This window comes from Penicillium samsonianum (genome assembly GCF_028829775.1).
Source record: "Penicillium samsonianum strain IBT 33392 chromosome Unknown utg000005l_segment0_segment0, whole genome shotgun sequence".
Taxonomy (NCBI): Eukaryota; Fungi; Ascomycota; class Eurotiomycetes; order Eurotiales; family Aspergillaceae; genus Penicillium; species Penicillium samsonianum.
Genome location: NW_026643263.1, coordinates 3,091,228 through 3,110,192, shown reverse-complemented (window position 1 = coordinate 3,110,192; position 18,965 = coordinate 3,091,228). Strand labels below are relative to the sequence as shown.

At 48.9% G+C, this 18,965-nt stretch overlaps 8 protein-coding genes across 8 annotated transcripts; 5 read left to right on the top strand and 3 right to left on the bottom strand.

Moving 5' to 3' along the window:
- Positions 1–935: 935 nt before the first annotated feature.
- N7471_010072 (GPI anchored serine-threonine rich family protein) lies at positions 936–1,730 on the top strand (the record flags this gene model as incomplete). The annotated part of the gene is made up of 4 exons (XM_057282791.1): positions 936–984; positions 1,038–1,116; positions 1,198–1,338; positions 1,394–1,730. 4 exons carry the CDS (start codon positions 936–938, stop codon positions 1,728–1,730), a joined length of 606 nt encoding a protein of 201 aa, XP_057133674.1.
- Positions 1,731–2,226: 496 nt separating this feature from the next.
- Positions 2,227–2,409, top strand: N7471_010071 (uncharacterized protein; the record flags this gene model as incomplete). The annotated part of the gene is made up of 1 exon (XM_057282790.1): positions 2,227–2,409. One exon carries the CDS (start codon positions 2,227–2,229, stop codon positions 2,407–2,409), a length of 183 nt encoding a protein of 60 aa, XP_057133673.1.
- Positions 2,410–3,097: 688 nt separating this feature from the next.
- N7471_010070 (WD40 repeat domain-containing protein) lies at positions 3,098–5,204 on the bottom strand (the record flags this gene model as incomplete). Its single annotated transcript, XM_057282789.1, has 6 exons — positions 3,098–3,147; positions 3,200–3,275; positions 3,332–3,815; positions 3,870–4,806; positions 4,892–5,034; positions 5,200–5,204. 6 exons carry the CDS (start codon positions 5,202–5,204, stop codon positions 3,098–3,100), a joined length of 1,695 nt encoding a protein of 564 aa, XP_057133672.1.
- A 551-nt stretch (positions 5,205–5,755) lies between these two features.
- On the bottom strand, positions 5,756–7,707 carry gem1 (ERMES complex Ca(2+)-binding regulatory GTPase GEM1; the record flags this gene model as incomplete). Its single annotated transcript, XM_057282788.1, has 2 exons — positions 5,756–7,644; positions 7,698–7,707. The coding sequence occupies 2 exons, from the start codon at positions 7,705–7,707 to the stop codon at positions 5,756–5,758; spliced, it is 1,899 nt and encodes a 632-aa protein (XP_057133671.1).
- A 598-nt stretch (positions 7,708–8,305) lies between these two features.
- N7471_010068 (SYLF and SH3 domain-containing protein) lies at positions 8,306–10,246 on the top strand. Its single transcript, XM_057282787.1, has 4 exons — positions 8,306–8,430; positions 8,513–8,616; positions 8,677–9,737; positions 9,790–10,246. Exons 1-4 carry the CDS (start codon positions 8,388–8,390, stop codon positions 9,809–9,811), a joined length of 1,230 nt encoding a protein of 409 aa, XP_057133670.1. The 5' UTR covers positions 8,306–8,387; the 3' UTR covers positions 9,812–10,246.
- Positions 10,247–11,276: 1,030 nt separating this feature from the next.
- N7471_010067 (putative telomere silencing protein Zds1) lies at positions 11,277–14,183 on the top strand (the record flags this gene model as incomplete). The annotated part of the gene is made up of 3 exons (XM_057282786.1): positions 11,277–11,282; positions 11,501–13,903; positions 13,962–14,183. The coding sequence occupies 3 exons, from the start codon at positions 11,277–11,279 to the stop codon at positions 14,181–14,183; spliced, it is 2,631 nt and encodes an 876-aa protein (XP_057133669.1).
- A 965-nt stretch (positions 14,184–15,148) lies between these two features.
- Positions 15,149–15,592, bottom strand: N7471_010066 (YciI family protein; the record flags this gene model as incomplete). Its single annotated transcript, XM_057282785.1, has 3 exons — positions 15,149–15,181; positions 15,228–15,461; positions 15,506–15,592. 3 exons carry the CDS (start codon positions 15,590–15,592, stop codon positions 15,149–15,151), a joined length of 354 nt encoding a protein of 117 aa, XP_057133668.1.
- Positions 15,593–16,982: 1,390 nt separating this feature from the next.
- On the top strand, positions 16,983–18,743 carry N7471_010065 (uncharacterized protein; the record flags this gene model as incomplete). The annotated part of the gene is made up of 3 exons (XM_057282784.1): positions 16,983–17,024; positions 17,125–18,031; positions 18,097–18,743. The coding sequence occupies 3 exons, from the start codon at positions 16,983–16,985 to the stop codon at positions 18,741–18,743; spliced, it is 1,596 nt and encodes a 531-aa protein (XP_057133667.1).
- Positions 18,744–18,965: the final 222 nt, after the last annotated feature.

The window sequence follows — 18,965 nt, the reverse complement described above, 5'->3', positions numbered from 1 at the left end:
TACTTACGCCTATAACGACCAAGAGTACCCGGAACCCAATACTTCCGGTGTGCTTAGACCTTTCGGAGTGACTGTCCCACATTTAGTAAGTTATCGAGTGTAATAGAAGTCAATGACCATAAAGTAGTAGCTTCGAATAAGCTTTCGGTTCATATGTATAGGTCTGTGAATATATATAGTTCCATCTAAGCTTAATGGATGTAAGATATTTGATATACATGCAAACTTCAGGGTCTTTTCATAGCTCTATGGTTATTCAATGCATTATCGGCAATCAAGACGCCCCAAAACAGCTGATTATCTTATGAATCCCTGGCATTCGGCATCCAATCTAAACGGGCCGCAGCAGCCATCCAAGGGGTCCCGTGCCCTAGCCAATCAATGACTATGATTGCGCTAAGTACATGAGCAGGCAATGTATTATAAAATATTTCCATTGCAATACGGACAGGAACTATGACGCGCGGCCGGTCAAAATCGGAGACGTTGTACATCATGGATTGAGCCGACGAAAAATTCTCATCTGGGCCGAAAATGAAGTTACAAGCTACAGAATCAACAGTCCTTCCTCTAGATCCCTTCAACTGCAACACAGTAGTATATTTACATTACGGGGACAAGAAAGTGTGGTCCTCACCTAATTGTTTTGTACTCCGACACACACCTGGGAGCACGAGGCGTGATGGATCAAGGCACCACGGCAAATCAGCCCAAAAATAAAGATTGCCATTGAAATTTGAGAAGACCCTATGAGAGATATAGCCTCCTTTGATTGTCATAGGGACTATAAAGTACCATGTTCCCTTTTTATGTCGGCCCTGGCTTTGATTTCCTCCAACCTCAGGAATATTATATTGTGGCCCTACCTTCCAAGATTGACAACTATTTCCTCGAATTACTTTACTTGATATTGGTTACTACGGAAGCCAATCAATATGCGGATTAACATTATCTCTTTGATGGCTCTGGCTGCTACAGCTGCAGGTATGGCAATTTGTCTAGGGGAATACAAGGAAATCTAATAACTGTTAAATTAGGTCTCACTGTCACCTCCCCAAGGATTGGTGAAAAGATTGACCCCGATTTACCCCTTACTATCAAGTGGCAAGCCGTGTCGTAAGCTGCTAGTTGTCCGACACGCTTAGCAGCGTTTCATTAACACTGACAATTTGCTAACTAAAAATGCAATATCAATAGAACGGACCCAGAGACCTTTAGCATCGAACTGGTCAATCAAAATGTCTACCCCCCGACAACAACAATTGTGGCAGAAGATATAGACTCTTCCAAGGGCTCCTACACTGTCAAAGCAAAGACTTTCACGGACGTAGACGACGGGTAGGTCGAATTTAATTGCATGGCCTTTGAGCTACTGACGTGATAATCAATATAGGAAGGGATATCAGATCAACTTCCTCTCTCCGACCAGTGGCATTCTGGCTCAGTCTCAGCAATTCCGAGTCACTGAGCCTGGTGAAATTGCTAGTAGTGCTAGTAGCTCTGGTAAGGAAACCAGCACTGCGCTTGAAACTTCGTCTGCCTCGTCCTTGATTTCTTCCACCGCGTCGACCAGTGATCTTACTTCTTCGACTCCTTCTTCCTCGACTGCTTCCTCTTATCTGTCTTCGACTGCTACTCACTCCTCCATCAGTGCGTCTACCCCTACCTCGTCCTATCATTCTACTGCTTCATCTTCTATTCACCCCTACAACATCTTCTTTTATAACTAGCTCTTCTGCAAGTGCGTCTACCTCTTCCATTTTCTCTTCTCTCCTCTCAATCTCTACTTTCACCCCTGAATCATCCTCAACTTCTTACACCAACACCTTGACTTCTACCTTGACGCTTACCACCCCCGCTTCTTCCTCAGTCTCTTCTATATCCACACTTGCCACTTCTTCCTCACTCTATTCTACATCTACACCTTCAACTTCTTCTTTCATTACAACAACTTCATCCTCCATTATATCCACCTCTGCTACCCCGACTACTTCTTCTTCCATTACCGTGTCTTCTATCTCACCTACTACATCCACACATCTTCCTACCTCGACTTTCAAATCAAGCACTATTTCCTCTACCACATCTCCTTCTACCCACATTTCCACTACCCCTGGTTAGTAAAAGGCGGAAAGCGTGGCTTCCGAGACAGCATTTTGCTTTTCACCCACTATATTGAGGAAACAGAGACTGACTCTATGCATAGTATCGACCTCAGTTTCAACCATGACCTCGACTAGCCTGTCCACCGCAACCCATTCGAGCACTACTTCGACCACCACTCGCAAGACGACTTCGACCACAACCTCGACTGCTACGGAGTCGGCAACTACCACCTCGAACGCTGCTGCCGTCCTCATGCCCCCGGCTGGCAGTCTGCTTCTGGGTATGTTTGCTCTGGTCCTTTGAATCCCGATATCGGTCATTCGTTGTCCAGCTTTGGGCAACTGGCTAGCTGGATATCCAGGAACTTAGATATATGAGCCGGAGATAGTTCTGGGTATTTGTGGTAGTTCCATTGGACAAAGTTTGCTATCCGTTGAAGGCATTGTGAGAGTGGGGTTACTTTACTAGTGATGATTTATTTGCTTGATGATGTTGATGTTGATGATTTGGTCTATGGACCTATGATATGCCCCTTACATTAATGAGAAATGCGATCATGCTATGTCTGTTTTATAATTTTGGAGCTATACTGTGAATTACATCTTTGAGTTAGCCATTGCTCTATTTAAATTTAGTTATGTTGCCAAATAAAGGAAGGAAATAGAGAAGAGATGGGTTCGAAGTTCGGAAAGCCGAAACCCTCGATCGCGGTCTTTTTAGTTAGGTTTGCCGTCGATTGGTGTCTAGAAGGACGTTTAAATTCGTCCTTACGCATAATGAATATGTATAGATTGGTAAAGGTAATATAGACATGAAAAGATATCATAGGTGTTGAGAAGAAAAAATAGCCACGCTAAAAAAGTGAACCCCCGATTGGTAACCTCCAGGGCTTCCAAGATTGTTTAATCGATTTCGATTGCACCGTGCATCTAGAACAGAGTCTCGAGTCATCCTGTACCGGAAAAGTGGACGAAAAACCATAAATGCAGCATCATGATTTGACAACGCTGTCGCTGGGTCGATCCCAAGTGCGGATATGGCCTGTGTCAGAATGTTAGTATTATTTGGACCCGAGCAACCTCATTATACACACCTTCAAGAGAGGAAGTCATAATGCAATCTTTCTGGAAGCCAAGCCAGCAGGTAGGATCTTCGCCGACGATTTTGGACTGTGGCTCAGTTAGTCTTCTGAAGCTGGCAATTTGGGGCATCAACCAATGCTTACCATGATCGGGGGCAAAAGAGCTGTTCGAGACCGGGGTTCCACGGGATGACTCATGGTCTGATCGATATCGTCGTTGAACTTTTCGGTCCCATTAGAGTCCGAACGCACACGGTTGTCGCCGCTGTCTGCACGGTGGCGGTTGGCAGTTTGTGAATTTGGCACTACGATGCTGGATCGATTTCTAGTTGAGGCTTGGTGTGCCCGGGGGCGATGAAGCATTCCGACGCTGAAATCCCACAAGAGGAGGCGGCAGTCGTCGCCGACGCTGCCGAACCGGTATGTCTTCTGGTCACAACGCCAAGGGTCGAATGCTACCGACGAAACCCAGGAGTTGTGTCCTTGGCATCTGGCAACAACCTTACGCTCGGGGAAAGACCAAATCGTGAGTAAATCATCCTGGCCTCCGGTTACGATGTATTTGCCATCCGGCGACCAGCAGACACAGATCAGGCCCCCATAGTAGCTGCGGAATATATCCAGTACCCTAGAAGGCGTTAGTTGGGAATCGTTCTGTTCTCCTCACATAGGGCAAACATACTCCTCTTTCAAGTAATCCATGAGCCGCAGCGACCCATCTTCGAGAACCACGGCCAGATGCCTTTGATCCGGCGAAAAGGAGAAGCTTGAGATTTTCTGGTTTGCCATTTTCCAAAATGAGACCGGATTGGTCTTCTGGTTTTTGGAGTTCACAGACTTCAGGATGTCCAATGGTAATCGTCCGACCTCTTGTTCGGAATGGCCATTCGCCTCGGGGGTGAAGAGGGCATCCTCCTTCTCCTTGTCGTACACGACCAGCACGCCGTTGGCGTGGGACGCGATGAACAGGTTCTCAGACCCTGGAAGCCATTTTATGTGGGTGACAGGGGAGTTGTTGATCACACCATTCTTGTTGATCCGAGCGTACTTCTGTGACATAGGCTCATACCAAATGATGTCGCCAGCAGAAGATCCCATCACAATGTCCAAATGCGATGATGTCTTGGTGATTTCGTTGACATCGTGACATAGCATGTGAGCCTTGGTGAAGAGAACTTTCGTAAGATGCTCTTCTTTTGTAGGCGAACTGAGGTCGAGCCATTGGAATGCTCGGTTGATATTCGCAAAGGCAAAAACACCATTCGAGTCACGGTCGCCCAATCGCTTGGCAGATGTCTCGTGCGTGATTACTCGGGAAACGAAGGAAGAACTGCTCTTGATGATGTTGTTCTTGGGCTTCCTTCGCTTCGCTGCGTCCTTTGCTGCCACCGGTGGCGCCGCAAGCGCGGGGTTTCCATCTCCAAATTGGGGAGCTGTAACAGCTGACTTCAAGAACGTCGGCGGCTTCTTTCGGGGGTCGAGGGTAACAAGAGATAGCTTTACGCCAGTGGTAGGGGGTGTGGGTACCGTCGCAAGAGGGTTCGGGTTGATGATAGGAGCTTCAGATGGGTGGGGAGGCGGTGTTGCGAGGAGTAGATCATCCTGGAGGATGTACGTTCCTATCGCAATACAATTGTAAGCTATCTCTGAGATTTCGAAGGAATCGGGATATATGGGGGATATCAGCGATCGCTGGGCACATACCCTCGCCAACTTGCAATGGACAGCCACGCTCCGGGTGGGTAATAGTATTGTTCGTTTCCACAACAGGGACCGCCATACCATTTGCCGCCCCCGCCGCATATGCGACAGGGATGGTATAGCGCGGAGGGGGAGGGGGAAGGACGCTGCTGCTGGTGTCAGCGAGTGAAGTGATTATCTGGTACCCGAGAGTTATGCAATTCTCTCAAATTACGTCGGTAATAGTGAGAACACAAGGCTCGGCTTGTAAAGTGAAAGCAGCAAAGAAGCAGATCGTGACAAGTGGGAAAGTAAAGAAAGTGCGTGCTTACAACATGATTAGACGTCACTCGTACAGGCTCAATTCGAACTCGGGCTGAGATCTGGTGTGACCAGCAAGCGCAACCTTGGAACTGATGAGGCAAATGCGCAAATCTTGCCAAGTCTGCGATGTACTTTATTCAAACTTTCCTTCAGTCTTATATATCGATATCTGCAAGCTCTTATGTGTTGAGAATGAGCGATGGACAGGGTGCAGAATATGGCCGCAGGGGGCGACAGCGAGTTAAGGTGCGCAATAAGCCCGACAATCACAAATGTATATATGCACTCGATAAAATGTGTATAATGATATCAGGGTTCGAGGTTCGGAGGTTGGAGGTTTCGAAGATACAAGTCGAGGCGCGAGAGGGGGGAGGATCAGCAAGGCAAATGATGTCCGGGGTAACGTTCGAGCGGAGAAGAAACCGCGTGCCTGGCGGGGACCGGCTTAACTCCGGCTGAGCCGGCCATGTGCCTGATTAAGTATCATGGTCGAGATATTGAGATCATTTTATATTTATTTGCACATTAAACTATGGGGTATGGTATAGAACATGAACGAAGACCCTAATTGCTGCTGCCAACTCGTCGCCATATCATCACCGCGGCGGCGCCCGCACAAACCACCGCTCCGAGGGCAATTCCCCACGACATCCATTTGCCCTCCACATCTTCTTCACTACGCGGGAAGGCGGTACTGGGCTCCATGGCAGCTTCCGCGATATGGACAAACACCTCCTGGATAGAACTCCAAGTAACACTCACATGGAGCGGCGGACTGGGCATGTTCAGCATCGCTGTGTATTCATGAGGTTGGTGCTCGGCTCGCTGCGTCGTCCGATCCAGATCGGCCTTGAGGGCAACGAACACACTCGGGAGCTCCTCCAGATGAGGATATTTGGCTAACAATGCAGGAATGTACGAAAATGAGTCTGGATCCGAGGAATCATAGGTGTACGCAATCACGTCGCACTGATCCAGCAGTTTGGACCGGTTCTCCAGCAAAGCAGGCTCCAGCTCACCTAGTTCATCCAAAATCAGGTAACACTGTTTCCCGCCCGGAAGCTCCACCGTGTTCACTGCGGTACGCGGTTGGATGGTAGGGTGGTAGGTTGTGCTGAATCCGCGGGAAAGAAGTGCATCGAGCAGGGCCGATTTTCCGGATCCAGGGGCTCCCAGAACATGGCATTGGACAACATTTCGTCCCACACGGCCCGGGCGGCGACGTTTTCTTCGCGGCCGTGTGACTTTCAACGCCGCAGTAATAGATTGATCGCTTTGGTCGGAGGGCTCAAAGCCCAGGTATGCCAAGTATTCGAGTGTAGTTTTGGGAGACAGGAAGGTAGTCATGCTCCACTGAGCAAGCCAACCCTGCAGTGTTACATGTCCTGCCTCATTGCGGACTGTGGAGGATGGGAACGAACCGTCGGCCCATGATGCGGGCAAGCCCGGGGTTGGGGCAAACAAGGATGCAAGTTCAGCCTCGTTCAAGCCCCCGTCATTATCCTTATCGGATAGAAGAAATAGATTCACAAAGAATCGATAGCCTTCCGGTGAGAGTTCGGCAGAGGCGAACGGCGGTACTTCGAACTTCGGGTGTAAGAATTTCTCCTGCAGGGAGAGATTATCCGTATACTGGAATGCTCGCAATATGATCCAGACTGTTTCATGTCGCCCTTTCTCCGAGTATAATTTGTTCAGATGAATGAACCCTTGGCAGTCAATTCCTGACTCTGTAACCGACTCCGGACAGGCTTTTTGAATGGTGTCTTTGATGTGATTGAGATCCGCTTCGTTCAATGGTTTGGAAAAGCACCGGACTTGGAAATCCTCGAGCTCCTTATCTGATAGATATCCATCGCGATCTTTATCGCAGAGATAGAATATCCTTTGTAAAGCTGCTACCGCAGCGGGCTTCAAAGCCGACTCCTTCGAATCGAACAGCGGCGCGATCGGGTGCGTGACAGCCTTTTGGCAAACGAAGAAGGCTTCATTGACATTACGATGCTCCCGCGCACTCGTACGTATACACGAGTCAATTTCTTTAAACTCTGCCATCAAAGGAAGCATCTCCTCCTCAACCACTCGCGTCTCACTATGACCAGTCGCCAGGTCGGACTTGTTGGCACACAGGACTACCGGGACATTGACGCCCAACGAGCGGAAGTATGGTAACCAGAACAGAGCTACCCGTTCATAGCTGTAGTGGTCGGAATACACGAGGAGAATCACGTTACATTTCCGTATCTCTCGCGCGAGATTGTTCCGTTCCTGGGGAAGGGCCGAGGTGTCGACGACGGTCGTAGTGGTGACATTTTCGGGGGTTCCAAGGGTCGGAGGGATGGTGATTTGGGGGAGGACTGGTTGTATTTTGTTCGTAACAAACACACCTTTGACGAGCGAGGTAATGAGACTGGACTTCCCAGTGCCCTCGTCGCCACAAACGCAAATGCGAACTGGATGAATTGGCCTGTCAGCAGTGTTTCTGGGTGTGAGATATCCAACATACCTGATGCCATTTTTTTCGCCTCTAGCGAGTCACGTATTGATCATAATCCAACCATGACCTTGCACTCAAGAAGTGTATGGAGGTGGATATGTTCCAAGGTTCCGAGGTTGATTCCGGATGAGACAATCGCGATACGATAACAGATGGCCTTGGCGCCTGGGGCATCAGTACATATGTAAGTATGCGATACTATTGCTATACAATTGCTATACAATTTCTCTACACGTCGGGAGACTGTTGCTTTGGCTATACTAGTACATAGTCTCTTTGTTCCTGTTCTCCTTTTTTTTTTAAATACATTATTAAGAAACTCCCAATTTGCCAAGCAACCCTCGTCTCGCTCGGCCACTTTTAAACACCGAGACAAGAGACCCCATATGGCCAAATACGTGGGATATCAAGGGCTAGTAACCATTGAGGGTGTTTGATCTCCAATTGACCATCTAATTTGTTGAAAGTATCTCCAACATTGTACTATACCTCGTATCGATCCAGTCTTTGGTTCTCCGAAGTACGCGTCTTGAGCCTCCCACGAACCAGCGTCCCGCCTTAGCCGTCATCACCTGGGCACCCTGGGCAGGCCCACCTACTGACTAACCGTTACCCTCGAGACATCAACAGCTCATTTCCCCCCCCATTTATCCCTCCCCAGTCGAGTTTTCGTTTCTGCCTCGATAGTCACCAGCCAAGATGGGTTTCGGGATCAACAATCCGCTGCCTGCGTCTATGACCAGTAGGTTTCATCGATACCCAAAGCCCACTTCCCCGCAGTCGTATGCGGCACCTCCGGCTGACAGTGGATTCTCTCTTAACAGGCGAGTGCAAGAAGGCTGCAAAGATTTTGACATCATTCGTTGATCCTAAGCAATCATTCGGTCCCGACAAGGTCATTCCCCCAGAGATTTTGGCCAATGCAAAGGTAAGACACTCATCATGCCCCGGTTGCGAACATCCATGGCTGACCGGCCTATTTCCTTAGGGTCTCGCGGTCCTCACGGTTCTGAAGGCCGGTTTCCTAGGCTCCGGTCGATTCGGCTCCGGTATCGTTGTCGCTCGTCTTGGCGATGGGTCCTGGTCGGCTCCATCAGCTATTGCGACTGCAGGCGCCGGAATTGGAGGACAGATCGGGTTTGAGTTGACCGACTTTGTTTTTATCCTCAACGATGCCGCTGCTGTGCGCACATTCTCGCAAGTGGGAACACTGACGTTGGGTGGTAATGTATCACTTGCTGCTGGACCGATTGGCCGAAATGCCGAGGCGGCTGGCGCAGCCAGTACAAAGGGCGTTGCGGCCGTCTTCTCCTACTCAAAAACCAAGGGTCTTTTCGCCGGTGTCAGTCTGGAAGGCAGTATGCTGGTGGAACGCAAGGATGCGAATGAGAAATTGTACCGCAGTCGCGTTTCCGCCAACCAACTTCTCACAGGCAGCGTTCGCCCCCCACCGGCCGCCGATGCTCTGATGCGCGTGCTGAACTCACGTGCATTCCAAGGAAATGCGCAGGCCTACGGTGACTCCATGTACAATGACATTCCTGTCTATGACGACAGCCATGACGATGTGGTCTGGGAGGGACGCAGGGGCGATGCCTACGGTCAAGGTAGCCAGCGTGCTCGATCCAACACCAATGGAGACGAGTACGACTACCGCGATAAGCCGCGCCGTGCGAACACCTGGGCTGATGATGTTTATGATCGCCCTGCCTCGGGGCTTGGTCGTTCTGCGACAACCCGGGGCCCTGCCGGCGATTCATTCGATGGCTATGGGCGCAACCGGAGCAACACTGCGCCATTCGAGGAGGAATACGTCTATTCAGATCGCAGACCTACCCGTCCAACTGCCCCTAAGCCAGTCTTCCAACAAAAGACTGGTGCAGCCCAATTGCGATCAGACCAAGCCGTTGCCCTTTTCACATTCGATGCGGATCAGGAGGGTGACCTTGGATTCAAGAAGGGTGAAATTATTACCATAATAAAGCGGACGGAGAAGGCGGAAGACTGGTGGACTGGTCGCATTGGTGATCGCGTGGGCATCTTCCCCAGGTAAGGACCTGTTCCTTCCACTTTCTAGAATTGATGGCTAATTCATTCGCAGCAACTATGTCGAGGCCTCTTAAGTTGATACGCGTCCAATGCTGGTCCATGTAGCACACACTGTGACGAACTCTTGATGCACATTTCTCCGGGACTTGATGAACATACGTTCCCCCTCCAACTCTTGCCCTACATATATCCTGGCGTATACGGATTCGTCAAAACCTTTTCTTTTCCATTCCTTTATTTACATTAAAGTTGGTGCGATTTACATTCTTCAGCGTGGAGTTTCTCGTTCTCATGCTTTTTTTTCCCCCTTCGGGGTGGGGAATTGGGGATACTGTCATCGTGGATCTTTTCGGTTTTATGCAGAGCATTTCCTATCTGATTGTGATTTCCCCCAGAATTTCTCCAGAATTTCTCCAGATTTTGTCCAGAGTTTATTCCATGTCTCATAAGTCTCTTCTTAGTTTCTTAGGTTGAATACACCTCTCAGCTCCATTTGAGTGGCCCTGATATTTTGCGTTTGATAACAATAATTCCCCTGCACTCAGGTCTCTGGTTGACATCGTTTGCGTTCTGGCCTGACTTGTGCGAACACTTGCATGGCATATCCAGCTATTGCCTTCGGTCCCCGGGGAAGATTGAATAAAAGTCACACAACGTTCTATGGAATCTCAGGTCCGACACCATCTAGTTCATTCATATCAGGATATTGTGGACACAAAAGATGCCAAGTGGCTTTACAATGGTAAATTCACATTTCTTATGTGCTCTCAAGTTTTTCCATGTCAATCTAGGCCTTTCGGCTTCTATCAAAGATGAATGTAATGGGTACAAGGGAGGCGATCTTTTCAGCCCTCGAGCTACATGGATGCGGTGTCACGGATCGAAGAAATATATTGCAAGTCAGCTCTGACAGGTAGGTAGTACCTACTCTCTTTGGAGTCCGATATTAGAATCCGAACCAAAAGAATGTATCACTGAATCAGAAAGTACAAATCAAAAAGTACAGAATAGAGAGAAAGGCAAAGAAAGAAAAGAAAAGAAAAAAAGAACGTGTACGATGTAGATCAACCGATCGTCCTCTTCCCCCCGTTTTAATGTAAGTGGAGCCAACAGTGCTCAATGAATTAAGAGCCTAAAAGACCTAAAAGACCTAAATTCAAGAAGAGGAAAAAAGAAAAATGTCTAGATATAAACTCTTAATATAATATAATTTCATTTGGAAGAGTTTCAGATAGTCAGGTGCTGCGGAGGTTATGTACTCTCTCATGTGCTCTCCGCCCGCTAAACACTTCCATCCTCCATTCTTCTCTTCTTTCCTTTCATCTCCCAAAACTTCTCGGCCCATGACGCTCATTCGAACTCGGTATCCGAATGTCTAGCACGCTGCTACCGGTCCTTTGTTTCCACTCCTCTTTCCCCGCTTCGATGACCCGTTCCTCCTCGCTATCCAACGTGGTTGACACTGCCCCCTCCTCTTAAGCTTCCGCCCCTTTGGGCTCCGTCTTTGACGTCTTTTGGTTCCTGTACAACTGGCTTCCCATGCAGGTGCGTCGCTTTCCCGGTCCCTATTCTTTGGTTCATGTGGGCGTGACTTTTTGTCGAGACCCCCCTCGGCCTCGAACCCCTCAGGCACAGGCACAGGCACAGGCACAATCACAACCACAATTTTGTGGAATTGGACCCCTTCCCATGGACTTTGAGGATTGGATCACGACTTTAAACTGGCGCATTCTTGATTCTAATGATATTTTTTACCCGTTCAGGCTTCCACGAGTGCCCACGAGGCTGGCGGGCATGCGACGCGGAGAGGTCATGCCGCCCATCTATCGATTAGTGATCCAAGCCACCATGTGACGGAAGCCATCGGACATATGTACGACGACGACTACGATCGTGATGATCCGAGACGCCTGAGTTATATAACAAATCCCCTCGGCGAGTCAATAACAACCATCCCGCGCGGCGCCGCAGGATCCGAGTCCCCTCTTTCTCCGTCCTCGCCACTGCATCAATCCTCATCTGATGTGCAAACGATACAGACAAATGGAAACCAACGACCGCCACTTGTTGCAAATCTGTCTTTTGACAGGGAGAGTGATCCGGGGAATGCCGATCGTACTCGATTGCCCTCGGACACTGCAACATCCTCTTTTCCTCTCAACGACATCGACTACGAATCCAACCCCGCGGCCATCACTCAGGAGCTGAACAATCTCGCCGCGATTCGGCGCATGTCGATGGATGTAGCCGCCGCCGGTGACCCTGACCTCCCAGGCTTCGCACCACCCCCCTCGCCCTCGGCCGACGAAGATGACGCCTCCCGGTTATTCTGGGTTCCTGCGCGACTGCACCCTGAACTGGCTCCGAAAGAATTCAAGTCGTTTCTCGATAGCAAGGCCGACCATATCAAGCGCAGATCCGGCGATTATTCGACTTTAGGTTCTGAACGCCAAGGGTCGGGAGGTGGTCTTAATCGCAAACGCTCTATGTTGTCGAGACAAATCGACAATTCGTCAGGTTATACAGATGGTGCGGATCGGTTGGAACATAAGCGCTCTCAATCAAGTAAGCGAGATGGCGTCTTGAGTCCCAACTTGCAGCAATTGGAAAGTTTGGTGGATGATTCGCAACCGGTGGACAAAGAATCACTCGTGCGCGGCATACAGAATATCGGCATTGCTGGAAACGAGGACAGGCCGATCCTGCCACCCGCACCTCCGGGAAACAGCCTACGCCGGTCAACCCGGACACAATATATCAAAGCGGGGAGTTTGAAAAAGGGCGAAAAGTTGCCCTACTCTAAACGAGTTGGACGGGGGGCATCTGAATCTGCAGGGAGTGATACAGGACCTCCGGTTGTTCTAGCACCTCAAGATCCCGCAATTCTGGGGCTCACCGCCAGTGTCTCGACTGATCCTACCCCGAAAACAACGCGAGCGGCTCGGGCCACCTCTGCATCATCGCATGGCTCAGCTTATGCCCCAAGTTCAACCGCGAGTTCGACATTCGATCCGATTATCGATCAGCCTGAGGCCGAGCAGGAAGGCTTGTCCACCTCTGGTGGGCAACCGGATGCTGCTCTGGATCGATCCGATTCAGGAGATCCGACCAATTCACGAAAATGGCATTCTCGTATCAGCTCGAATGGCCGATCTACCTTGAACATAGCCCCAGGCGAGCAGAAGATCCCTGCAATAATTGAAACACCTCCCGCCACCGAATCCACCCGCATACCAAGTCCGCCTTCACAAAGTAGGCGGTCATCGGATCGCGCCGCGGCATCTATACCATCGTCGAAACCCACGTCTTCGCACGACCCGGCACCAAAACGTCCCAAGAATCCTCGGCAACCTCCCCACGAGCCCGCCTCTTCACTCAATGACTTTGCCAATAACCCTCAGATGATACCTGGCAACAGTACCCGCACTGACAGTCTTTCATTCATCCCTACCATCTCAGAAGAACGCAAACCTGAAGAACGAAAATCCGAGAGCAAGAAATCAAAAGACAAGAAGGACTCTGAGGGTAGCCGCAAGTCTAGTTGGCACTGGTTGTTAGGCAGTGAAGAAAAAGATAAGAAGAAAGACAAGGACGGCGACTCGAAAAAGACCAAATCAAAGATTGTTGAAAAACCCCACGACAACACACGTCTAGACGTTTTGCAATCATCTATCGAGAGCACTCCGCGGGGACGCGAAAGTCTTGTCTTGGACCGCCTTGATCCGAAGCTCGAGGAAGAACGACGCAAAGACGGCGTGAGGAGGGCATCGGGAGACTCAAAGAAAGAAAAGGATGGCATTTTCTCTTCAATCTTTGGCGGTGGACGAAAGAAGCACAGTAATGAAGGCCACCACCGCAAACATTCGTCACGAAACCTTTCTCCTGATCCCCCAATGCGAGTACTTCGCGCCGATCTCGATTATCCGTGGTCTCGCTTCTCAATTTTGGAGGAGCGTGCTATTTACCGGATGGCGCATATCAAGCTTGCGAATCCCCGACGAGCTCTATACTCTCAAGTATTGCTAAGCAACTTCATGTACTCATACCTGGCCAAGGTACAACAGATGCACCCGCAGATGCCGGTTGCTTCATCTAGATCATCCCAGAGATCATCCAAATCAAGAGATCAGCCAGATGAGTATCTGCAATATCAGCGATACCAAGAGGTAAGCGAAGATGCCCCTTGTTCTTGGGGAGAGCAAGATTACTAACAGTCTCGCGCAGTCTCAGGAGCAACAACAACATTACGGAGACAGTGCATATGACGACTCTTCCATGTACGACTATGATGACGATCCGCATGATCGCTACGGTGCCCATTCGAGGAGCGACAAGCAAGGCTATGAAAATGGCCAAGCTTACGGCCCAGGCCACCAGCAGTACGGACACTCGTCCTTTGGCGACGACGTCCAACTCGATGACGACGATGACGATGATATGTGGTGAATCCGGGGCTGGCATCCTCACTCGTTTCCTTTCTATTTCTCTTCCCACACTTCTGCTTTCTCGTTTTTAGCAGCGCACGGAAATACCCATGCTTTTTGTCGGTTCAGGATGTTCCTAGAACATGTACACTCAAGCCGCGTTCTCCCATTTTCATGCATTACCCATATCCTTTCAAATGTTTCTTCATAATTCCCCGTGTACCAATTCTCAAGGGGGGCTCGTATTATTACGCACTCATTGGCATCTAGCACCAGGGAAGGTGAAATGTGGCTTTGACAGGGGGGTTCCTCCTTGTTTGATTCCTGCTTCTTTTTTTCTTTCTGCCTTGGAATCATGATCATCTGGCACTAAAGTATGCAGTATATTCGGCCCAACCCGTGGGCCGGGTGTTGTGTTTGGGCACAAGCCCTGATTTATCTCTTCGCATAGCGTCTGGGGTTTTCCCTTTCCTCTTCTCTCTGTCCTTGGTACACCATGATCGTATACCTTGTCTGTATTTCATTATTTCTTTTCAGCGCTTAACATTCCAACACGAATGAATCACGGACTCGTTGATGTGTTGTGTCAATTCCTCATCTCTTTCACTTCCAAGCTGGTCCAAACAAAATCTTAGTCCATACATGTGCCTTTGTAGGTATACTATCAAGATTACTTTGACACTTGCATTTATATTGACAACAATACTCGGTGGCTGATGCAGTCTCTGTCCTTGACGACGTGGGCCTTCGACAACTAGATCCATTTGGCTCGCAAAACTAGGAACCAACGAGGACAGCTCTTACCATGGTACTTGACCTCGGGACTGTATATTGATAGCCGGAACTATGAGATCTAACACTTACGTCAATATTTTCTTACTAGTTTAGCCTTAATATAACTATGGTACCACATAATTTGGTCTCTTAAACTCGGTTCAAGCATTCACAGTTACTGCTTGCTATATATATTTTAAGGACCTATATCCGTCATGGAAGCGGCTCTCGAACGGCTGGGACATACTGCGTTTGTTAGCATTCACCCATGAAGATGAGAGATTCTACCAACAGGGAAAATCTGTGCTTTGCTCAAGTCCCACACACCACTAGTGGCATAAACATCTTTCTCGAGAATGGCGCGGACTTCTTCAGCACTATTGCCCGAGTACACGATCACGCTACCCTTGAACAGGGCATCCTTGCCCTCTTCGGGGTGTTGCTCAAATATGGCACCTCCCGCGACGAGCTTTCCGGCGGTCACTAATGGCTTGACTCCGTCGTAGTGGACTCTAGTCAATGTTAGCTATGCTCGGTCCAACCTAGTTGCCTAGGGATTCTATGATAAACTAGCCCTTTAACTTGTTTTCTGATGGCTAGCACATTTGGATTGTCGGGAAGGATGCAAAGGAATTCTTTTCTTCGTCCGGTTGCCATGGATCTTACCCCTGTACTCGGAAATCTTTGCAAAGGCCCGGAAAAGCAAGCTGAAAATGCATTGCTCTTTGTTCGAAGACAATGGTATGAAAACATTATGAAATATTTCGACCCTTGAAATACAAAGACAGTTGGTTGAAGAAGTTATCTAGATTGGTCATTGACTAAAGATATAGTCCCATAGGTGGACTCAAAGGTCGGATGGAGACACCGAAGTATATTGGAGTCGGAACTAGATCCCGATGTTCGCTATGAGTCCCTGACGATGATAACTCATAGAACTTGACAAAACCATCAAAATTTACAAATTTACACGGCCTTATCCTTGTTCCTTTGTAGTATAACATTGTGCATGCTAAAAGATAAGTAGAAGGCTTTGTACTAGTTCTATTTATTCCTCACCACCTTTCAATAGGGAATATAAATTTGATCCATCGGGTGATTATGCCAATGTTGACTGTCAAACTGCAATCAAGTCATTTACTAAATAATAGCTTTAACAAAGAGATCAGATTCACATTACAGTAGATGTGCTGCTAGCAATAGAAACTATATAGGTTGTTTTGTTAACCTGGCAGTTTATTTGGGCGTTGCTGACACCAGGGCCATGGACATTGTAGAGATATGAATAACCATTATCTCTCCAGCTGTTTGATGATTGAAATGTCGTAGACAAGTAACACGGTGTTTGAAATAATTCTCCGTTGCACCGGTGGGAGGTGTTTGCTTCAGCTCCTACATACATACATACATAGGGCCCCAATAAGGCCACAGAGGAGGAAACAGAGCCAATTGAATCTGTAGTTACAGGAATACACGCAGGCTCCACGAATCAAGCTATTCCGAGAAGCCAATAGAGGTTGCACTCTATATACAAACTACAACTTATGCATAATTAGAAGTCTTAGCTTTCGTGGATACTACGTAGCTTACAGAGGTAGATGTAGGGATATAGGTGTAAGTGTGGGTTCAGGCAGGTTGGATGGAACAAGTATATATAATGATGTACATTCATGTTAGTAGTCTCTAGATCATAAAAAAGCAACCTCATTCGAAACCTCATATCCGATCAGTTTTAGGTTGAGGCTTAGCCACACTATTTTAAAATCAACGCCCAACACGTGATTAGTGTACACGTGCCAGTGCCTACCCTGGCTACCCCACCCACGTGATTCAAGCACGTGACTGTCTTGTGGCTCTGTGATTGGTTTCCCCATCATCGTTACCCGTATCGATCTCTTATCTCCATCTTATCAGCTATCAAGATCATCGCGGAAAAAAGCCACTTTTTACCTTCGTCACTCCCCATAACGTCCCTTACAATTTTCCAACCTCGCAGTCCTTCACGGGGAATGCTACAAGTACCTCCAATACCACCGCAACTAAATCCATGATCACAGCCATGGGGGACTGTGGCGATGAGCTCTTCAAGGTACGTCGTGTCCCGCTGATTCACACACAGTTTAGGCATAGCTTGTTGCTGTACCAGTTGCTTGTCATGCTGTGCGCTGACGTCTGTTTCCTAATTTTAGGAGCTCGAAAGCACCTACTGTCCACCAATTGACCCCGCATTGTTTGTTGCGATCGTATCAGACTTTGACCTGTCGATCCCCACTCAGGTCGAAGAGTTGCGCGAAACCCTGGACGTGTTGAACGCATCTGCTATTGAGCAAGAAAACCTGCCGTTTGACCCCACAGGCACTACCAACCTCCGAAACTCCGATGTCTCAGGCTCTTTGGTCGGCGAATCGTCTGACGACGCACCCTCAGATTTTACAAGCTGGCCATCGCTTGAAAATCATGAACAGGATAATAGCGACCACAACAGTGCCAGCGAGGCCGAAAGGCTCAAAGGCTCGAAGCTTGCATACTCCTTTCTGGGTATGACAACTGCTGACAAGGCACAGAACCTGATTAGTATGTTCCCAAGTATTACTCGTCTGGAAGCTGAGCGCATCCTCGAAGATTGTCATGACAACCTCAGTCGCTCAATGGATGTCTTGCTCAATCTTGCCTTCATTGAAGAGACGCAAATTGCGAGAGAAATTCCTCAAGAAACCCCCAAAGAGGCTGCTCAGGACAGTCAATCCTCCACCCCCAAGTCAATCGATGGCTTCCAGGCCAAGGAGAACCAGAACAGCGGCGGCAAGAAATCCCGAAAGAAGAAAAGGCAGCAACAACAACGTCGAGTCGACCTGGCCTCACAGGCCATGAATAACACCTCTACCAATAAATGGGAGACAGGGAAGAAGGATATCGACTTTCTTTCCTCGCGGGCCTGCGCTTTGCAGAGAGAGAAAATTGCATCGACTTATCATGAAAACTCAATGTCACTCTGTGCAACAATCAGAGTCTTGGCACAGGCTCATGGACCCAAAGACATCCATGAGATTGAAGACGATCCCTTACTCATCACGCAAGTGGGGAGCTCAGCCACAAGTACCCTGGCATAAATCCCATCACTCTAACTGGCTTGATTCGAATTGCAAACAATGATATCCCAGCCGCAGATGAGCTGGCTGACACCTTGGCCCGCCGCCCTGATCTCACTTCCGTGTCAAATATCATCAGTTTTGTTTCGTCCCCGGTCGCCCTCGACGACGAAGAGGAGAACGTGGCGCCAACTCAGCAGACAGAGTCCGCTTCGGATTTCATGGATTTCGGCGAAGCTGCTGCCGCTGCCAACTCTCACTTCGCAGCCCGATCAGCTGCCCTCGCGCAAGCATCCCAGTCCGCCCGCCGTGCACGCTCAAACCCCCTCTACGGTGGCGCCTCCGCCTATTACCGGGACGTCGGAAACGAGCAACGTCAGCTTGCAATGCGCCATCTGGCGACAGCTTCTGACCGGCTGGTGGCCCGCCAGTCGTCGCAATATGACCTGGATCTGCATGGTGTGACGGTCGCCAACGCAGTCAGAATCGCTCGTGAGCGTGTTCAGGCGTGGTGGGACGGGCTGGGAGATCAGAAGTACGTCCGTGGCGGAGGACAGAGTTCCCACGGCGGGTTCAATATTGTGTGCGGTCTTGGTCACCACTCCCTCGACCGCAAGTCACATATTGGACCCGCCGTGTGGAATATGCTGTTGAAGGAGGGGTGGCGCGTGGAGCTCAACAGGGGCTCTATGCTGGTGACCGGCGTTACCCGCCGTTGAAATTTCTTTGATTTGCTTTTTTTCTTTCTTTCTTTTCTCTTCAATATTGTTCATATGTCAGATTTTGCTGTTGAGATACCCCTGCACTGCTGGAGTTTCCCAGGTGGGACCTGGGGCTGTTTTCAATATTCAAACAATTTTTCAAAAAACAACAGTCGGTTTTGGAACACCGTAGTCCCCTAAACATATATATATATGTATGTATTCATGCTATAGATCTCT

Coding starts and splice junctions, on each gene's coding strand:
- N7471_010068 (XM_057282787.1), top strand. CDS start 8,388: ATGGGTTTCGGGATCAACAATCCGCTGCCTGCGTCTATGACCA. Junction 8,431..8,512: donor GCTGCCTGCGTCTATGACCA/GTAGGTTTCATC, acceptor CTCTCTTAACAG/GCGAGTGCAAGAAGGCTGCA. Junction 9,738..9,789: donor CGCGTGGGCATCTTCCCCAG/GTAAGGACCTGT, acceptor ATTCATTCGCAG/CAACTATGTCGAGGCCTCTT.